Genomic DNA, 18,678 nt, shown 5'->3' with positions numbered 1-18,678 from the left:
AAACATGTTCCTTATGTTACCCCTCAATTTAAAGGCTTCCCCATCCTATCTTTCATGTCTAATGAACCGGGGGCAGGGGGGACGGACAGCTGTTATCTTAAATACCAATTTTAGGTTTAGTTTTTCTAAGCATAGAATTTGTATTTTTAGGCATAGCAACATGTTGACAGCTAACAACCAGGTTTTTCAATGTGATCATTTTCTATTTTCAAAAATCCAAACAGGCAAAGGAAAAAAAACACACACACACTCACATCAAGGCTAAAAATCTAGCCCTAGTGGTGGCATTTTAACATATGGCAGCAAAAATACTAGAGGATCAGAAACAAAGAGACTAGAAAACAAATTCCAAACTCATTGTTCAACGTATTTCCATCTACATATAATAAAATCGGAATCAGACTCAATCTCCTTATATCACTGTTTCACATTCTAGTCAGTGGGAATTTGTGAATTATTAGACACACGTAATTTTATCTAATTAGTACACTGTATGTCCTGCTTTCTTTCAAGACCACTTCCAGTGGTCTTGCATCCAGGCAATGACCAGACTCAGACCTGCTTAGCTTCAGCAAGCTGGCTACATCATGTCTCCTCTGATCATGCCCTGGACCCCTTAAGATGTGACCCCTGTCTGGGTTACAACTCTGTGGTCAGGACTCACACCATTTGCTTCCATCCACATAACTGGGCCATTACTCCAGTTGTGCAGGAGCCAAGTGACCCCCCACATAGCATGGGTAAAGTTTTAAGGCCCTTGAGCCTTAGCAACTGTGGTTCTTCAGGCAATGTTTTCAGTACTGTCTTGCTTTAAAGTAGCTTAAACCAAGTCCTGGAAATCTGATGTCTATAAACACTATTAACCATTTAGCAAAATTTTGAATATTAGTTTTAAAAGGAACAAAATTAACACATTTAAAATCTAAACTGAGACAAAAAGCTGATAGCACTTCTTACCTAGTTTGAGTGGTGTTAGAGCTGTGGAATCTGTCAGTTTTAATACAGAAAGATGCTGTAGATTTGATTCCCTAAAGAAAGATACATTACTTCTCAAACTAGAAAAGTATTTTTTTACATTCTAACACTACATAAATCTAACATTTCTTCAAACAAAAATATCAAACCAAGATATGTAGAAGAGGTAGAATGTACAACATCTTGCAATCTAATGCCACAGTAAGGTTACTTTGTAATTTTCGGGGACAGCATAAAAGTCTTCATATGGTGAGGGGTTTGTATGAAACAGCTCCAACACGTAAAAAGCTACAAGCTCCTACCTTCTTTAAAAGAGCTTTCAACTATTTTCTCAAACATGGAATTCACTTTTCCCAAAAGGTCTTTTCATATGAAAACACCTCACTATGTGAAAATCACATGCTAAAACATGAGGTTTTACAGTGTCAAATGTGAATGGCCCTTCATTCCTTGATATCAAGTTGAGAAGTTTATATACTAAAGTACACACAGATGGAAATTATATTCTGAACAACAAAACTCATCTTATGGAACAGGAACGAATTCAAGTTTCTTCTTGTTAAATAATCTCCACAGGAGTATCCATTTTCTAGGAGTAATCTATGCAGCTTTAAAGGGGAGGAAGCACCTTCATTATCAAAACATTCCATGGAAATGCAGTTCTAAGCTACCAGTCCAAGATGAACTCTGATGAAAAGTTATGACATTTTCGCTAGGAAGAGTCTCTCAGAGAGAAACAGCAACAGAAACAAGACTCAGAAACAGGCCTGACAGAAGTTAAGCAGAGCTTGCACAAATTAACTGCTTACTATTGTAAAAAATGGCCATCTTTCACTAACAGACGAGGGATTGACTGAGCCTACTTTTGTCGTATTAACTATAAACTAAACTTTAAAAACTTACAATTCATCAACTGGAACATCTGATGCCAAGCGCTGACTAGCCCACCTGATCAGGTAATAAGATAATATCAAATGAGATGTACGATGCAGCAGGCTCTGTTGAGTGTGGAAAAGCTGGCCTCCTCCCAAAATTACCTAAAACATCACAATGATAGTCATTAAATGACAGTCATTGGCAAATAATTTGACATAATTCAGAAAAGATGCAACCAAGTATATCACAAATCCTCACCATAAGTATAACAAAAGGCATCATAGTTTGGGCAACATTTGGAAAGAGTAAGAAGGTTTTGGACCCAAGGTCTAGCTCCTTGGCAGGCAGCCATAATGCCAGAAACACCAAAGAGCAACCTACTAGCAGCCTGAGAAACCATATATCCTGGCAGCCAGGGGAAAATATTAATCCGGCACAGCTGTATGTAACCTTGCCATTGTTATTCCACTTGCTTTTCCTCTACCACAAAATGAATGCTGTTCCCATAATGGTGTGTATACCATATTTTAGGATTCCGAAGGATGCTAGTGTTTGAGGTTACACGGTCACTCCATTAAAGTATACTCACAGCATCTCCAAGGCGCAGCAAGTACTGCTGTAGAATCAACAAGTCCCGACAAATCAAGAAGCGGGTCATGGACATCTTGTATACACACCGACAAACCATATTTACTGTTGTACTACTACCATAGAGCTGTGAAAGATGGATGCGCACATTTAGGGGTTGAACTGTAGAAAGAAAGAAAGAAAAAGGCAAAAATTTATAGAGCTTTCACTTAATCAAATATGGGGAGGAAGAGTAGATCTGTTGGCCTCTCACCAATACTGAATCCTCTTTCCATTTCCACATCTGTCTCATAGTCCATTTCCTGGATCAGCATTCCAATAGCATTTATTGGATTTTTGATCTCTTGTAGTTTGCTGTGAATATCTTCCATCAGATTCTCGCTGCAAAAAAACCCCAAGTGACCTGTGATTAGGCTTCATGAAATACACTGAGAAGCTATCAATCATGAAAGGTGGATAGGACAGAGAAGGCAGGTTACCTCCCTTCCCAAACACACAAAATCAATTGTGAGGTGTGGCAACCGTCAACCTTTTACCAACCTTTTGCTTGCTATCTCATGGGCTATGATACTTGTTTGAAGGATATGAAATTGTACAAAATAAGTTATTCTGAATGTAGCTACTGCTATAATGACTCTGGAGATTCACATGCCAATTGCCAGGGAACAACTGGTTCCATATCAAAGGCACTGTAGAACGTGGCATTTATGTAGCAGCTTTTTAGCCACAGAGATCCTGGGGATCTGGTCTGTGGTGCAGGCTCTGGCCCCAACTGGCTTGGACCTCTTCTGGAGATCCAGTGCTTCAGCTGTCTTAGAGAACAGTGAGCCTTCCTCAGTTGGGAAAATGTAAGGGCCTTTTTAAACAAAAAGCCAAGGTCAATTCTTATTAGGTAGGGCCTAAAAATTGGAAGGGCACTTCTTCACAGGGAGAGCATCAACACTGCTGCCCCTGCCTTCTTTGAGGAAAAACAGTTAACCCAATAACTAGCACCCTCTAGAACTATGTAGCAAGAAATAGCACATCCTGAAATGTACTTCTTTAATAAGTTCAACTCAGTGGAGGAAATGAGCAAATAAATCTTTACATGTTGAGCTTACGATGCTCAAAGCCCATGCTTACGTGTCATTAGCCATCAAGTCTGTAAGGATCTGTTCTGCAGCTTTCTCTGACGGCTGGCGATGGCAGCAAGCCATTTCCATTGTGAGTGCCATCTCCATAGAAACCGAGTCACCAATTAACCGAAGGCACTGAACAAGACTCACAAGATCATGAGAAAACTCAGATTCTGCAACAAAAGAGTTGTGTTCAGAACTTGTTCAAAATGAAGATGGTGACAATAAAATAGCCAACTGTGCTGGAAGTACAGAAAGAAAACTGAAAAATATCAAAGTTCCTTTCATTAGTGCCTGCTCAAGTCTGCAGGAAATTGAAAACACAGCAGTGAGTGAAGCTCCCTGGTTACCTAATCTCATACGGTGTATGATCTTGAAATCAGTAGGTTTTAGAAGTCTCACTCTAATGTTGCAATTATCCATTTGCGAACTGGCATGAGGCAACTGCTTTTAAATCAGCGCTCAGGCACTGTCCATTATAACCTTTTGGGGGAAACATGCTAAGGGCACAATCCTTTGTGTGTTTAGACAGAAAAAAGTCCTACACTTCCCAGCATCCCCCAGCCAGCCATACTGGCTGGGGGATGCTGGGAGTTGTAGGACTATTTTCTGTCTAAACATGCATAGGATTGCGCCTTAAGCTATTATTCACTGACAAGACCCAAGGACAAGAATTGTACTCACACCCATTTGCTTGTTCTCCCAGCTTGTTGAGCTGAGCAATAACCACCACATCAGCAGATCCTGGAAGCAGGATGAGAAAGTGGTGATGGTAGGAGACAGCAGCTCCAGAAACAAACATGACCTGAGCAACATGGGGAGTGGAGAATATAGTGAAGTGGGTGAAGTTCTAGCAGTATCCTCTTATACCCAAGTGTGTTTTACCAGATGAAGATAACTGGGTTCCAATTCTGCTGTGCACTCTCCCAACATAGTTGGCACAATAGCTTGGCCCACAAGGCAAACATAGCAGTGGCTTATTTTCTATCCAGAGATCTCCTTGAGGAAATAGCCAATCTTTATTCACTATCTTCAGAATGTTCACGCAATTGGAGGGGAAAGCACCAGGACTTAAATCTCTATGGCTTACTCAGGTAAATGCAGAGGCAGCATCCCTGCTACTCTTGGATATATGTTTTTATTTACAGGGTTGGGGTAAAGATTTTTCAGAGAGGTTAGCTAGTCACTCCTTGAGTGCTTATCACTCTAAACTGAGGAGTGCATCCCCTTCACCTGTCCTTTTCTTACACAGTACAAGAGAAAAGTAAAATTGACAGGAAGGTGGCAAGCAAGGGATAAAAGCTTGCTATAGATAGATTTACACTGGGAGGAGGGGTTGGATGGGGTTACTGGGTTGTTTCTTCCCACCCCTCCATATCTGCCAAGCTAAGATCATCTTATAGCTTTTCAAATCAATGCAAAGAGCAGAAGTAGTTGGGGATGATACATATCTGGGGATGATATGAATAACATTGTAAATGGGGAAATTAGTAGCAGGACTAGCAGCCATTGATAGCCTTCTCCTCCTTAAATTTGTCTAACCCCCTTTTAAAGCCCTCCAAATTGGTGGCCATCACTACATCTTGTGGTAATGAATTCCATAGTTTGATTATGTGCTGTGTGAAGAACTACTTCCTTTTCTCAGTCCTGTCTCTCTCACCAATCAGTTTCATGGGATGACCCCAGGTTCTAGTATTATGAGAGAGGGAGAAAAATATATTCCTAGCCACATTCTCCACACCATACATAATTTTGCACACCTCTATCATGTCTTCCCTTACCCTCGTTTTTTCCAAGCTAAACAAACTGTTTTCCCAGCTGTTGTAACCTTCTCTCACAGGGGAGATGCGCCAGCCCCTCGATCATTTTAGTTGCCCTTTTCTGCACTTTTTCCAGCTCTACAATATCTTTTTTTAGGTGTGGTGACCAGAACTGTACACAGTATTCCAAGTGTGGTCACACCATAGATTTGTATAAAGGTAGCATGATATTGCCAGTTTTATTCTAATTTCCTAATTATGCCTAACACGGAGTTTGCCTTTTTTTATACTGGGTTGACATTTTCAAGCTGTCCAACACAACCCCAAGATCTCTTTCTTGGTCGATCACTGCTAGCTCAGACCCCATCAGGTTATACTTGAAGATAGGATTTTTTTTTGCCCCAGTGTATATCACTTTACACTTGCTTATATTGAACCACATTTCTCATTTAGATGCCCATTCTCCCAGTTTGGAGAGATCCTTTTGGAGCTCTTCACAATCCCTTTTTGTTTTCAGCACCCTAAATAATTTGATGTCATTGGCAAACTTGGCCACTTCACTGCTCACTCCTAATTCCAGATCAATTATGAACAAGTTGAAAAGCATTGGTCCCCATACAGATCCCTGTGGGACCCCACTATTTACATCCCTCCAGTGGGATAATTTACAATTTATTCCTAGTCTCTGCTTTCTGTTCTTTAACTAATTACTGATCCATAAGAGTGTCTCTCCTCTTATTCCATGACTGCTAAGTTTGCTCAGGAGTTTTTGGTGACGGACTTTGTCAAAAGCCTTTTGGAAGTCCAAGTAAACAACGTCTACCAGTTCACCCCTGTCTACATGTTTATTGACACTCTCAAAGAACTCTAAATGGTTAGTGAGACAGGACTTACCTTTGCGGAAGCTGTGTTGATTCTTTTTCAACAGGACTTGTCCTTCTATATGCTTAATAATTTCATCTTTAATAATGCTTTCAACCAATTTACATGGAACAGACATTAAGCTAACCAGCCTGCAATTTCCCAGATCTCCCTGGATCCCTTTTTGAAAACTGGTGTTACAATGAGTCTAGAAGACAGGAAGATAGCCAATCTAAATAAAACCAAATATGCTTATTCCTCTTGAAGAAGAGGTCCACATACTATATGGCAAACTGCTTTTGAAATGGAATTACAAAAGCAGTTTGCAATTTAGCATGGGAATCAACTGTTCAAAAAAAGTCAGAAGTTCCACTGTAGTAGTACAAGCCTGCTAAGTGGCTCTCTGAATTCTGGCTGCTTTTCAGAAAAAGAAATCCAGCCTTTAAACATTTTAAGAACTGTGCTCTGATTTCTGGTCTGCCAACCTTGAAATTAAAATTACAACATCTTAAGACAGTAGATTTGCTCCCTCTCTCCATTACCATCTAAGCTAGCACTCTCAACTTCATTCACCAGTTGTTCATCAGGCAAGAGGTAAAAGTGATCCATTAGGGAGCAGGGTACAAGAAAAGACAGGTATCCCTGTGGAGGGAAATATACTCATTTAGTTTACAAACACCATAAAAATATGGCGAGCTATTACTTTAAATTGCTTTTTACAAGCTAATATGGAGGTTGTCAAAAACATACAAACTAAATGTGGAAAACTCAAAGCAGCATTCTGAAAGAAAAGGAAATGCCTACAGCCAGGATAGGTCACATTCTCAAGATTACAGATATATTTGAAAATATAGTGGCAAATCATAGCGAATATTGGAATCCAAGGTGAGAAAAGCTCAAATTATTTATCTAACAATTCTCATGATTTTCAGGCTCTTAGTAAAACTAAGGACTGCCTCAAGTTCTAAACATCATTTTCTCAGGAAAGAAAAGCCCAATGTAAATTAAGTACACCATGTCTATTTGAAACTTGGCATTGGTCACATTTATTAACTTGCATATTTCAGTAGTGTGTAATGCTATGCAAATTAGCCCACAATAATATATAGACATTCCCCTCCAATGCTGAACAGGTCCACCTTGCTCTATAAAACATCTATGCTTGGCCTTCTATTAGTCAGATTCTTACCTTTTTTAGCAAGCACACCATACTAGTGCACTGATTAAAGAGAAGTGCAAGTGGCCGTGAGAGTTCCTCTTGGTACTGAAGGCAGTAAGCATAGAATTTTGACCAGAATTCTATTTGCAGCTGTCTAAACTCTTCATGTGAGAATTCATATTCAGTCACATTGCCCTGAAACTAGAAACAACAACAGAAGGCTACTTGTTGTTTATCAAAGAATGACAGCTACCATTTAACACAGGTGCTAAATGCCATTGGTTGATTAATCTTAAAGTGTACACATGAACAGAAGCATGATTTATTATTACAAGGAACCAATGAAATAATTGTTCTGCCTCCTCTGCAAACCAACAAAACTAACCTCAAGTTAGCCCAAACCTTAAATCAACCACATGTTTGCTAAAATCATCATAGTACCTCATGGACAGATTACAAACCCAAGACTTTGACCATTAGCATCCAGCTACATAATTCTCACTACAGACTGGAACCAGTCCAACAGACATTCCCAATACTGGTTACAGTCAAACAGTGTTGAACAATGTTCAAAAACAATGGCAGACTGAGCTAAGGGCATCTTTACAACGTACAACACCACAGAGTCCCTGGAAGTCTATCATTTATAGTAAAAAGAGCTTGGGAAGAGAAAGGGTGAGTCTTGAGGGCAATATTGCTAGTCACGGCATGTCATAAGAGATAATCTAGCCACTAAGAACACATCTCCTTTCTGTGCCCACAGATAATTACATTCCTCCGCCGAGCTCAGAACAGTGCACTCTTCCTTAGAATCATAGAATAGTAGGGTTGGAAGGGGCCCATAAGACCATCAAGTCCCACCCCTTCTCCGCAACCCACCTTGTTTTATCCCCAATAATACATTCTGTGAGGTAGGTTACATATAGTAGCTGACCCTAGTGAGTTTCACTGCTGAGATTTTAATCTCAGTCTCTTCATCCAAAGCACAGTACTGGCTTCCCATTTCTTTTGCCACTTTATTTATTTATTATTGCATTTATATCCCTTTTTTTCCTCTTGCAAGGCACTCAAGGCGGCTTACATGATCCTCCTCCTCTCCATTTTATCCTCACAACAACAACCCTGTGAGGTAGGTTGGGCTGAGAGTGTGTGACTGGCCCAAAGTCACCCAGTGAGCTTCCATGGCCGAGTGGGGACTAGAACCTGGATCTCCCAGCTCCCAGTCCAACACTCTTGCCACTACACCACACTGGCTCTCAAGCCACAAGGGTTGTTTATAGTATATGCATTCATACAAATTATTGCGAAATAAAACATGAGATCAGTATTCCACTGCAGTTCAGATTAGCACAATCAATATGAGCTGCATGTAGTAAAAGGACCGGTATATTTATCAGGCATTTACTGTGATGCTTGATTTATTCCAGTTTAGTTTGGCACCTTATGTATTACTAGTAAAACTACTTTTCAGTTTTATATTGGATATACAGCTAGATCACCAGCTATGCACAACAAAATGCCAGTGGTATTTGCACAATCTCCAAATTCAAAACGATGCTACCCATGAAGATGGATGGTTTGATGCAATTTTGTCTCAATAAATATTAGAAAATAACTGAACCAATCTTGTAGAAGAATGACAAGAGAAGAGGGAGATCTCACCTCATTTTCCAGAGCTATAGTAATTTCTTTTTTTAGCTCATCCCAGGACAGGTCTGTGAGTCTCTCAGCTCCTTGAGAAAATATCTAGGAAAAATTACAAGACATTTTACACTGCTGAACCATAACTTAGTCACAGTTTCATACTGGTGTCCAATATAAGATTTCTTAGTAAAATGGCTTTCAATAATATATTCTTCACAGGAAAAGTGAGAGCAAACCACTACATAGAAAAGTAATAGCAAAGCAGTGAACCAAGTTACATTTCTCAATGGTATCACAGACCTTTGGCTTGAGTCGCCAATTGCTAGATCACTGAAACCTTACCAAAAAAACTGACAGGTCATTCATAGGCCCTGCCCAGTTAACATAATTCTTTCTCAAGTGAAATGCAGCATGATTAGCAGATCCCAACCCCATTGCTTTCCTGATCATCCTACCCAAGTTCTCTGACTGAATAGTAATCCCCAACCTTCCAATGCCATCAGTGTTTTCTAAGTGCATCATTGTCCTCATCTGTAGAAATCAATGTCAACTCTGTATTGCTGTCTTGATAAGCACTAGTGAGATTTCACTCCAGTACTTAAGATCATTTGTGGCTTCTACTGGATAAACTGCTACAGTACCCTACAGCATGATCAGTGCTCCTCTTCCAAGTCATATTGCCTTCTACATCCTCCTGGACTCTCAACCTTCTACACAAAAAGCCACTTGCTTCCGTGTGTGACGACTGACAATATTCAGTATTACCTTCTTCTGGCCCTTCTGCTTTCTTTCTAGCTTCCCTCAAATTCTTCCTAATATCAAGATGTTTTTCCTTACCATCCCCTTTTCCCTCAAAATGCTGCAAATTATAAACATTTCAGGTCTTAATACATTGATCTTTCCCTCCCTTGGCTGCAGCTCTAGTACTTCCCCAGTCCTGAAAATCTGAACTGACTTTATTTATTTGTATCTCTTTTGTTTCCAAATGCTCAGAATATCAAGCGCTATATCAGTTCCCCTGCTTCAAACAAATCCTGATCCTCTACAAGACAGTTTTAATACCAGGCAATGCTCATGGGGTTAATATTTAAAACCAATTATGTCTCCACCTTCGTATATTGCCTACATATACGTATCAAGTAGTATAGACTTTTCCAGAGAACAGAGCATCTGATAAAAAGAGCATTACATCCTGAAACCTCTTTGATTAAGTAAGTACCTCCTTACCTGCTATCCCTCATCAAATGTTAGTTGAAGAGAACGCTTTATTTGCATAGGAGAAAATCATGGGGAGAGCAATCCTATGGCCACTAGACACTGTCTAGAGGGCCATAGGATTTTTTGGTTTCCTGGCTCTGAGCTTGTAGACAGCACTCAGAGCCTGGAGCCAAGAAACCATGCTTCACTCCGCCTCCCCACCTGTGCAGGGAGAACCATGGTGGCTGCCTCTCCATGCGCGTAAAACAGAGTGCAGACAGGGCAAAAAGGGGGAGTTCCTGGGGGCTGAGAGGGGAGGAGACCACAGAAGCCCCTGTATGCTGCTTCTTATGAGGTCTCCAGGCCCATTCCTGCCCCCTCTCTGAAGCCCTGGCTAGAAGCACGAAATCATGCATCTAGCCAAGAATGCAGGGTGGATGGAGTGTGGAGGAGAGGATCCCCTCTGTGCCCCACCTGACCTGCATGGGATAGGCATCAGCCTCCGAGTTCGCCATAACCTTCTAGTACAAGGTCCGTAGCGTCTGCCTTTGAAAGGCTAACCTTTGATTTTGCTTCTCCCCCACTGCAGACACGCTCCAAAAGTTGGGAATTATTTTGGCCAGTAATCATGAGAATTACTACAGTACTAAGATATTATCTATTTTATTTCACTGTGCAATGGAATCCAAATTTTAAAATATGCAAGTATTCCTATATGCAATTATTATGTAGGAAATACTGTGAGCCATTACCCAAGATGGTAGGGACCTCATAAAGCTCTGCTGTTTGCCCTCGAATCGTAATACCAACTGCTGTCCAAGTGAATGCTCTATTTAGATGACCACTAACAGAAGGCCCACTGCTAACTGTGAACCGGTAAAGACAGAGGAGCACTCCATCCTGCAGCCTAAAATCCTAATCTTGCCATTTTGTGCCTGGGGAAATTTTATTTGGCTTGCTAGTGGCGATTTTCATTATTTTGCACAAGCACCCCAACAAATGATAAAATTACTGCTCACCTGTAAAGCTTTAAGCAAAGCTGCATTTGTGAACTGGCCAGGCATGAAGATGGCCTCTGTAAATGTTTCCTGTAAGATTCAGCATGAGTGGGAAATATTTAAACAGAGCTAAATGCGTCATTTAAAAAAAAAATAACAGCAGTTGCAATTTTATTTCCTTGCACTACAGTTGTGTAGTAGTCACGGGACAGCATTATGTTCTAGCAGTCCCTGAACTTGAGTTTTGTGTTAGTATTTCCAATATGCACAATGTCAACCATGCAAAATATGTTAGAGCGCCATACATACTACCTATGCCTTGAGAATACATCTTCACAAAATACAAGATAAATACACACAGGACTATAGTTATTTCAACTACTTCATGGCCTCTCACCCTTGGGTCCTGGTCATCTCTAATATCCAATTCTTCAGCTGGCAGGGGCTGCACAGAAACCTGGCTCCACTGACCTGCAACATTGCTGAAATAGGATCAGATCATTTTAGTCGAAGTTACATATACAAAAATTTGAATGTTTGCAGACTCCTCCCCCGCTTAATCTTGGGACTCTGAACGTGCAGACACTGCGACTCCACCATCAAGTCAGTTTTTTTCCCCTCCCATATTGTCCCCCACCCCGTTTTTTGTAACATCTTGCCTGATGAAGAGATCTGGGGATCTTGAAAGTTTGCACATTTTTCGGTGTTTTTTTTTTGTTGGCCTAATAAAGGTACTACACTAATATGGGTTTTGGAACTTATACAGTTCATGAAAGATTACTTCCAAATAGAAAAAAAAACACTATGATATATTACAAATCAACATCATCTTCCATCCACTTTTCCCCAGTTTTTTTTATATCACATAATATCTGCAATTACAAACAGACCCATTACAGTTTGTAAATGTATTTCCCCCTACCCATCCACACAGGCTATCATTGTTCCATTCCCTCAACACCAAAGTTAATGGGGATGGGGTGATAGGACAGAACTTACTGCTCAAAATTGATGTATTTCACAGTGGTTTGGTTTTCATCATCATGCCAGAGTGCCCAGATCTCAGCAGTAGTTAAGGCAAAGTCAACAAGCGTCTCCTAAGTGAAACCCCCCCCATAATGAACGGATTATAACACTGAATATACATGTCAAACCCAAATGAGCTCCAGAGAATAAATCAGAAAATAGTATGTTAAAAATGAAGATGTTGTTGAATATCTCCCGCAAACATCCCATCATATTGCCTGTGCTCACATAGGAGAGGTGGTGTGACAGAAGGCACAGCTTTATTATCCTTATCAGTGTGGAATGGATCATCCCTGAGACACATACCCATTTTTATCCGAAAACCCTTTAGCTACTTTAACCCTGTTATTGATTCCCACCTGAGAAGTGAACAGCGATGATATATGATCAAGACTATAGTGGTGACTCTCCGTGCTGACCAACTGGAAGACACAGAACTGCAAAAAATGATTTTGTAATTAGTGCAAATAAAACTACAAGGAATTTTATCCCATTCTTACATTCCAGTTCTCTTATTCTAACAAGCAAAAATAATTCAGGATATCATAATGACACTGGATCTTGAAGATCAGGATAATAATATTTAAGCTGGATGTTCTGGCAATTATAAAAGAGAGGACATCTTTACTCATTATTCCCTTTTTTCAGACTTTCCACCTATAGAAGAAGGCACAATATGCTCCCTATGGAAACGTAGCAGGTGCAATGGGGCTGAAGCCCCTCCATACCCAAGAGATGGGAGACATGTTACCCTTGTATCTTAGAATAGCTCTGTTTCAGGACACAGAAAGTGTAATGCTGTCCTCTGAGGAGCCCTTCTGTGTTTTGACTTTCCATTTTTTCTCCAGTTTTCTTCATTTTAATGCCTCCAAGTAAAATGATATAGAAAATTGTGACTGGGGCCGTAACTGGTGTATAGGTCTATATTGGCATATACAGACCATACCAATTTTGGACCAAGAATCCCCTAGATAACCAAAGAAAATCTCCTCCAATTTTTTTAAAAAAGCTGCGCAGAGGGACTATCTGCCATAGAAGGATGCAAGAAATTGTGATTTCTTAGAACTATAAATTTGAAAATCATCCCAGTAGGTCACCAATATGTATCTTATTAAGTACCAATGTACTGTAACTCCCCAGTTTTAAAAGCAAAAGGCATTTGAAATGGTCAGCATTTCCAAGCTCTCTTTTTAATCCAGGATTACAAAACAAAAGCTACAGCATTTATTAAACTGCATGGACTGCACAACACAAATTAAAAAGGTCTTTAAGGGAACAATCTGATGGCCCCTAGACAGCGTTTGAAAGGCCATAGGATAGTTTGGATTCCCAGGTCCAAGGTCGGAGACGGCGCTCCAACCTCAGAGCTGGAAATCGGAGATTCGTCCTCCCAACCCCCTCACAGCCAGTACAGAAAGAACCACGGCAGCTGCCTCTCCAAGGTCCGGAATATGACCTTGGAGAGGGGGGAAAGGGGGTGTTTCAGTGGGCGGGGAGGGGAGGAGCCTGGAGAGGCCAGGATACAAGCTACTCTGAGGCCTCTCCAGCCTCCTTCCTTCCCTGCCTGAGCTGCCCCAGCAAGATGGGCAAAAAAACCTGTCTAGTGAAAGTGCAGGGCAGGAGGACAAGGAGGTGAACACTGCCTCCACTACTCCTCCCACCCTGCATAGGATGACTACAAGCCTCTGAGTTTGGAGGCTTACAAACACTGCAGTAGGACTGCGCCCTAAAGTAATTATCTCATTTACATAAACTCTTGAAATCCATGTGTCATACAAATAGTTATCTGCCTTTCAACATAACAGTAAATTAATGTTCTACAAATTCAAGGCATCCCAATACCTGTCCTTGTTTGGGCGCATGCAAGTATACGCCAATATAAAGGCCCAATGTCTCTGAATACGCCAGCTGTAATTTGTGCCCAGTTCCAGCAGCAAGTCTCAAGTCTTTATTTACAGGCATAAACTCCAACATATCAGCCACCATCAGACACATCTGATCCTGTCAAGATAAGATGCTAGATGAGTAAAATAAAGGAGCAAATGGGACAAGTGTTTGAATACAACTACCAAAACCACAGTGAGGCACCGGGCAGATGTTTTACTGTGTTCTTCCATTCTTCCCCAGCTCACAAAATCCTGGGTTTTGATGTTACATTTCCTTATTTGCATCTGGTTAATGCAGCATGTTTTCAGACTTTGTGCATCTGCTTCTGTTTTCAAGAACGTAGTTCTGCTGATACTATCCCTGCCATCACCACCAACCTCTTGGGGTACTTTTAACCTCCTTTAAATCTTGACATTTCAAGCCCACATGATCACTGTGCAAAGCACAGTGCTGAAGTTATGGGCTTGGATCTAGAATGTGGGAGTGTCCCCAAGCAGGGTTCCATTGAGAATGCTCTTGTGGACAAAAAGGAATGAGGTGATTTGGGCCAATTTCCCCCTCCCTCTGCAAGGCCCCACCACCACCTAGTACTTCTGTTCCAGAGGGTCTCCCAACCCTCCAGAATAGATTTTCAGGGGACATAAGGGATTGCAGGGAGAGGGGGAGACACAGCAAATATCACCTCCTCCCATCAGCCAGCAGAAAAGCTCCAGTGGATCAAAAGCCTCCCACTGATGGAGCAAGCCCTTTTGTCTATAGGAGGCTTTTGCTGGATCCAACACATGAGTTTGAACATGATGTTTGCTCATCTTCACAACAGACAACACTATTTCTTAAAGGCACTAAATGGTTAATGAACCAAACAAAAATGTCTATAGTGCAGTAGGGGGAGGGAGGAGAGGTGACCCTGGTCCATGCTTCCATAGCAGTTTCTAGTACCTAGTACAAGAACATAACTGCACTTGTATCAAGTGGGTCAGTGGCAGCCTCCGCCCCTAGCAGCATGAGTATTGGCGAAGGTAAGCCAAGAACCTCTACAAACCAGCATGAATCAATCCTGTCATCAGCTTGCACTGCCAGCTAGAGGTCTCTGTGCAGATCAAGTCCTCCCTCCTTTTCTAGCCCCTGACGCCATATTTCAAATAGGAGGCAGATTTTCTGCAAAAATTATCTGCGCAGAACTACAAAAAAAAACCCTAATTTGACTTTGGAATTCCACATGAGTTTTGCAAACTTTTAATTCAACATGGTATAAAATGAACTTCAGCTCATCAGCTTGGGAAAGACAAGGGCACTTTGATGTACTACTGGCTCATCTTCCACCACATCCATTTCATTTGCTTAACTGCTTAGAATAGGTGCAGAACAGTAACAGATAACGTCCAGCTGATTGTTTTGTTATGCTAGCCAGGGACACTGAACCACAGCTTCAGCTGAAGCCAACTGAAAGCCATGATTTGCCAAGCCTTTTGGACCACTACAGGTTTTATTCCTTAATTAACATGAATGTACCAGAGAAGGACATGCTATAGCCTAGCACATACTACATAGTGTACAGTGATGGGTATCTAACATAAGAACTTATCAATAATTAATCTAGCTTGCATAGTCAAAGTGACAAGTTGCTAAAAGCTGACGGAAGTATCACTGCTCATACAAATTAACAACATTGGCAATACTAACAGTTAGTCATTTATGAGAAATACAAATTTCACTCACTTTGTAAGACCACATTCTAAGTTTATGATCCTGGTAGAGTGCAAAGAGGAGGGCATCATGCTCACGACAATGGACAGATAAGCTAACAGGAAGGTCTGAAGGAGCTTGGTCCCCTCTGGAAAAATTAAGTATTTAATTTTTTTTGTGAGACACAAAAGCAAGCGCAGAATTGAAAAGGAGATATCAATCCAATAAACTGCTTTACTACAAATGCAATAAACTTTTATTATAGGATACCTATAATTAAGATTTATTACAAATTAGAAGGGTACTCTTATGAATAACTGGAATGCCGCCCAATTTCAGATATCTGCCTTGAGTGGGCTTTACCCTTAAAGATTGCCTAAAATAATTTTAGATAAAGTATCCATATAAGCACCATTGACCATGATATCCTCCATTTCAGATCTTAAAGTAGTTTCACCCATTACTTATGTTGAGCCACTACACATGGGAAATAAATTTCTAATATTGGTCAGGCTTTGTTCTACCAAAGACATAATACACAAGAGATGGTCAGTGAAGTTAAGCATATATTGAGGAGTAGTCTAAGATGCTTCACAGTTCAGGGATGTAGTGGGACATTTCTAAGAAAACAATCCTATCTGTGTTTAGACAGAAAAACTCCTACAACTCCCAGCACAGCGGAGTGGCGCCTAGCTTACTGGATTTAGATTACCCCCCTCTCTTCCTGAAGGCCTGAGAAAGGCAACACACATTCATATATAAACAATTTCATTAAGAGAAAGAGTAAACAAAGTTAAAACCCCAGCCCCCCACCATCTGCCCAAACCAGCTCAAATAAAAAGGCTTTAAAACAGTTCCAAAAGTGCTCAGGTTACCATATTCTGCCATAGCTAAAGTTTCCAAACAATCATCAAGGGCAGCTCCACTGTATGCACATTACAGCATGTTAGCCTCCAGTGTACAAGAGCACAAATGTATCACATTTTCATGCCACAATTTCTCAGTGTAGCCTAATTTTGTCCTCACAATTCCTCTATCTGCTAAGTTAGATTAAGAGATGGACAACCGGGAAGTTTCCTGGCTGAGTGAAGAAATTTCCACTTACAACACCCTAGCCATACTGAGTCTCTGAACAAATCACCAAGTCTGAATCTAAAAAAGGATGCAGCCTTCTTACTGGAACTGTAAAAAAAAAAAAAAAAGCTTTAAAAATTCACACTTCCTAACCACTGGGCTATGAGAGGCTCTGAAAAATACTCTTGGACACCTCTACAGATTGGAATGCTAGCTGAAGTACTGAATCCAAAAGAAGATCAAGACTTCATGTCTAAGTGGAACAGAAAGGGCTGAATCCCTTCTGCAGACCACTAATCCCTCAGACACAAGGCATGTTCAATATTCCTGCTTTGTCAGGAGTAACCCTACGTTTCATCTGATATCCTTGTTTAAGAGAGCAATCCTATGTCCCCTAGACAGCATCTGGGGGAGTTAGGATTTTTTGGTTTTCCAGCTCCGAGCTCCTAGACAGAGCTACGAGCTTGTAGCCGGAAATAATGCTCCCCACCTGGTTCATGGGGGCGGGGATGGGAAGAGGCCATGGCCGCTGTTTTAGACAGCTTCCTATGTGGTCTCCAGCCCTGTCCCACCCCCTCCCTGAAGCTGCACTTAGGTGTGCGAAAACATGCATCTAAGGCAAAGTGCAGGGCAGCTGCAGCATGGAGGGAATCCTCTCCTCCATGCTGCTTCCGCCCTGCATTGGATAGACGGTTGCCTCCGGCTTTAGGGGAGGTCAGAGGTGCCCATCTAACTCTAAAGGAGTGCACCCTAAGAGAGCCCGACCCACCCAGGAAAGAGCACATTACACTTCCAATGTTTAATCACGTCCTGATCACATTCTAGACTTGGTTAAAAGGCTAGGTATAAATTACTTTAAATATTTAATATGGTCACTGAAATGCAACACAATCCAAGTAGAATCGTGTGATTAATGGTAGGCCAAATGCTCATTCAGTCCAATTCCAACTACGCCACTTGCTGCTGTATAGACCTTGAGGTTTCTAACTGTTATAATCTAGCCTTTGTTTACAATCAAAATACTAGCCTGATAGCTGTGGGCATCCAACCTGTAAGCAAGCGCTGCATAACTGAACTCTGTTTCAACTCCACAATTGAAGTTGAAGCCATCCCTAAAAATAAGAGGAGAATTTATTAGTATTCTTTCATATATGGTCAACATGTAATTAAACCACATGAATAATCCTTTGTGAGTTCTATATGGAGACATTCCAGTTAAAGTGACTACCTATTTCAGATATTAATAATGGATGCCCAAAACCGCATAAGGAGATTCTGCTGCTGGCCCAAACACAGACAAAGTAGTAAAACTCTATAGCAGTGGTAGGCAACTTCCAGGGTCTGGAGGCCATTCCCACCCCCCTGAAACCAACAGGGGCTGCACCCCTTCCTGCTGCAACTGCATTCTTGCCACAACACTGAATTTGCTGCCAAAATTTGGTGGTGTTGTGATGGCAGAAAAGCAGCTGTTTATCTTTAGAACAAGGCACATAGGGTAAAACACATTGTTTTAAAGCAAAATCGCACTCCCGGAAATGTCCCAGCAATGTGATTTTGCTTTAAAACAAGTTTTGTGCTCCCCATGTGTCTTTTCTTGAAGGTAAATTTTGGCAACAACACAATGTCAAATTTCAGCAGCAAATTCAGCAGCACGGTGGTAGAGGCAAAGATGCCGGCCACACACAAAAAAGCAAGAGGGGCCACATGTGGGTGACGTATTGCTCACCCTGCTCTATAGTGAGAGACTGAAAGGCATTCTATACTATAATATACATACAACTAATAATCCAGTCATGGTTTAAAAGGAAAGACAAAGAGGGAAGAAAAAAGCC

General features: G+C 41.1%; 1 protein-coding gene across 2 annotated transcripts in view; it reads right to left on the bottom strand.

Moving 5' to 3' along the window:
- NUP160 (nucleoporin 160) overlaps window positions 1–18,678 on the bottom strand; it is a 41,125-nt gene that overhangs the window by 19,457 nt on the left and 2,990 nt on the right. For both annotated transcript variants that reach the window (XR_014783796.1, XM_084804420.1), the window contains exons 5-19: window positions 17,874–17,958; window positions 15,806–15,920; window positions 14,042–14,200; window positions 12,559–12,636; window positions 12,173–12,270; window positions 11,571–11,655; window positions 11,195–11,263; window positions 8,997–9,080; window positions 7,365–7,535; window positions 6,718–6,817; window positions 3,562–3,727; window positions 2,693–2,820; window positions 2,441–2,601; window positions 1,879–2,012; window positions 958–1,028 (exon numbers count right to left, since the gene is read on the bottom strand). Coding sequence is in view for 1 of the 2 variants with exons in the window: in XM_084804420.1 (XP_084660546.1) it covers window positions 958–1,028; window positions 1,879–2,012; window positions 2,441–2,601; window positions 2,693–2,820; window positions 3,562–3,727; window positions 6,718–6,817; window positions 7,365–7,535; window positions 8,997–9,080; window positions 11,195–11,263; window positions 11,571–11,655; window positions 12,173–12,270; window positions 12,559–12,636; window positions 14,042–14,200; window positions 15,806–15,920; window positions 17,874–17,958 (1,704 nt within the window). In the remaining variant the exon portion in view is untranslated. The remainder of the gene's footprint in view (window positions 1–957; window positions 1,029–1,878; window positions 2,013–2,440; window positions 2,602–2,692; window positions 2,821–3,561; window positions 3,728–6,717; window positions 6,818–7,364; window positions 7,536–8,996; window positions 9,081–11,194; window positions 11,264–11,570; window positions 11,656–12,172; window positions 12,271–12,558; window positions 12,637–14,041; window positions 14,201–15,805; window positions 15,921–17,873; window positions 17,959–18,678) is intronic.

Source organism: Heloderma suspectum, chromosome 1 (assembly GCF_057233095.1).
Source record: "Heloderma suspectum isolate Gila_16-S chromosome 1, 16-S_ref, whole genome shotgun sequence".
In the NCBI taxonomy this organism is placed as follows: Eukaryota; Metazoa; Chordata; class Lepidosauria; order Squamata; family Helodermatidae; genus Heloderma; species Heloderma suspectum.
This window is presented reverse-complemented; position numbering and strand designations above follow the sequence as displayed.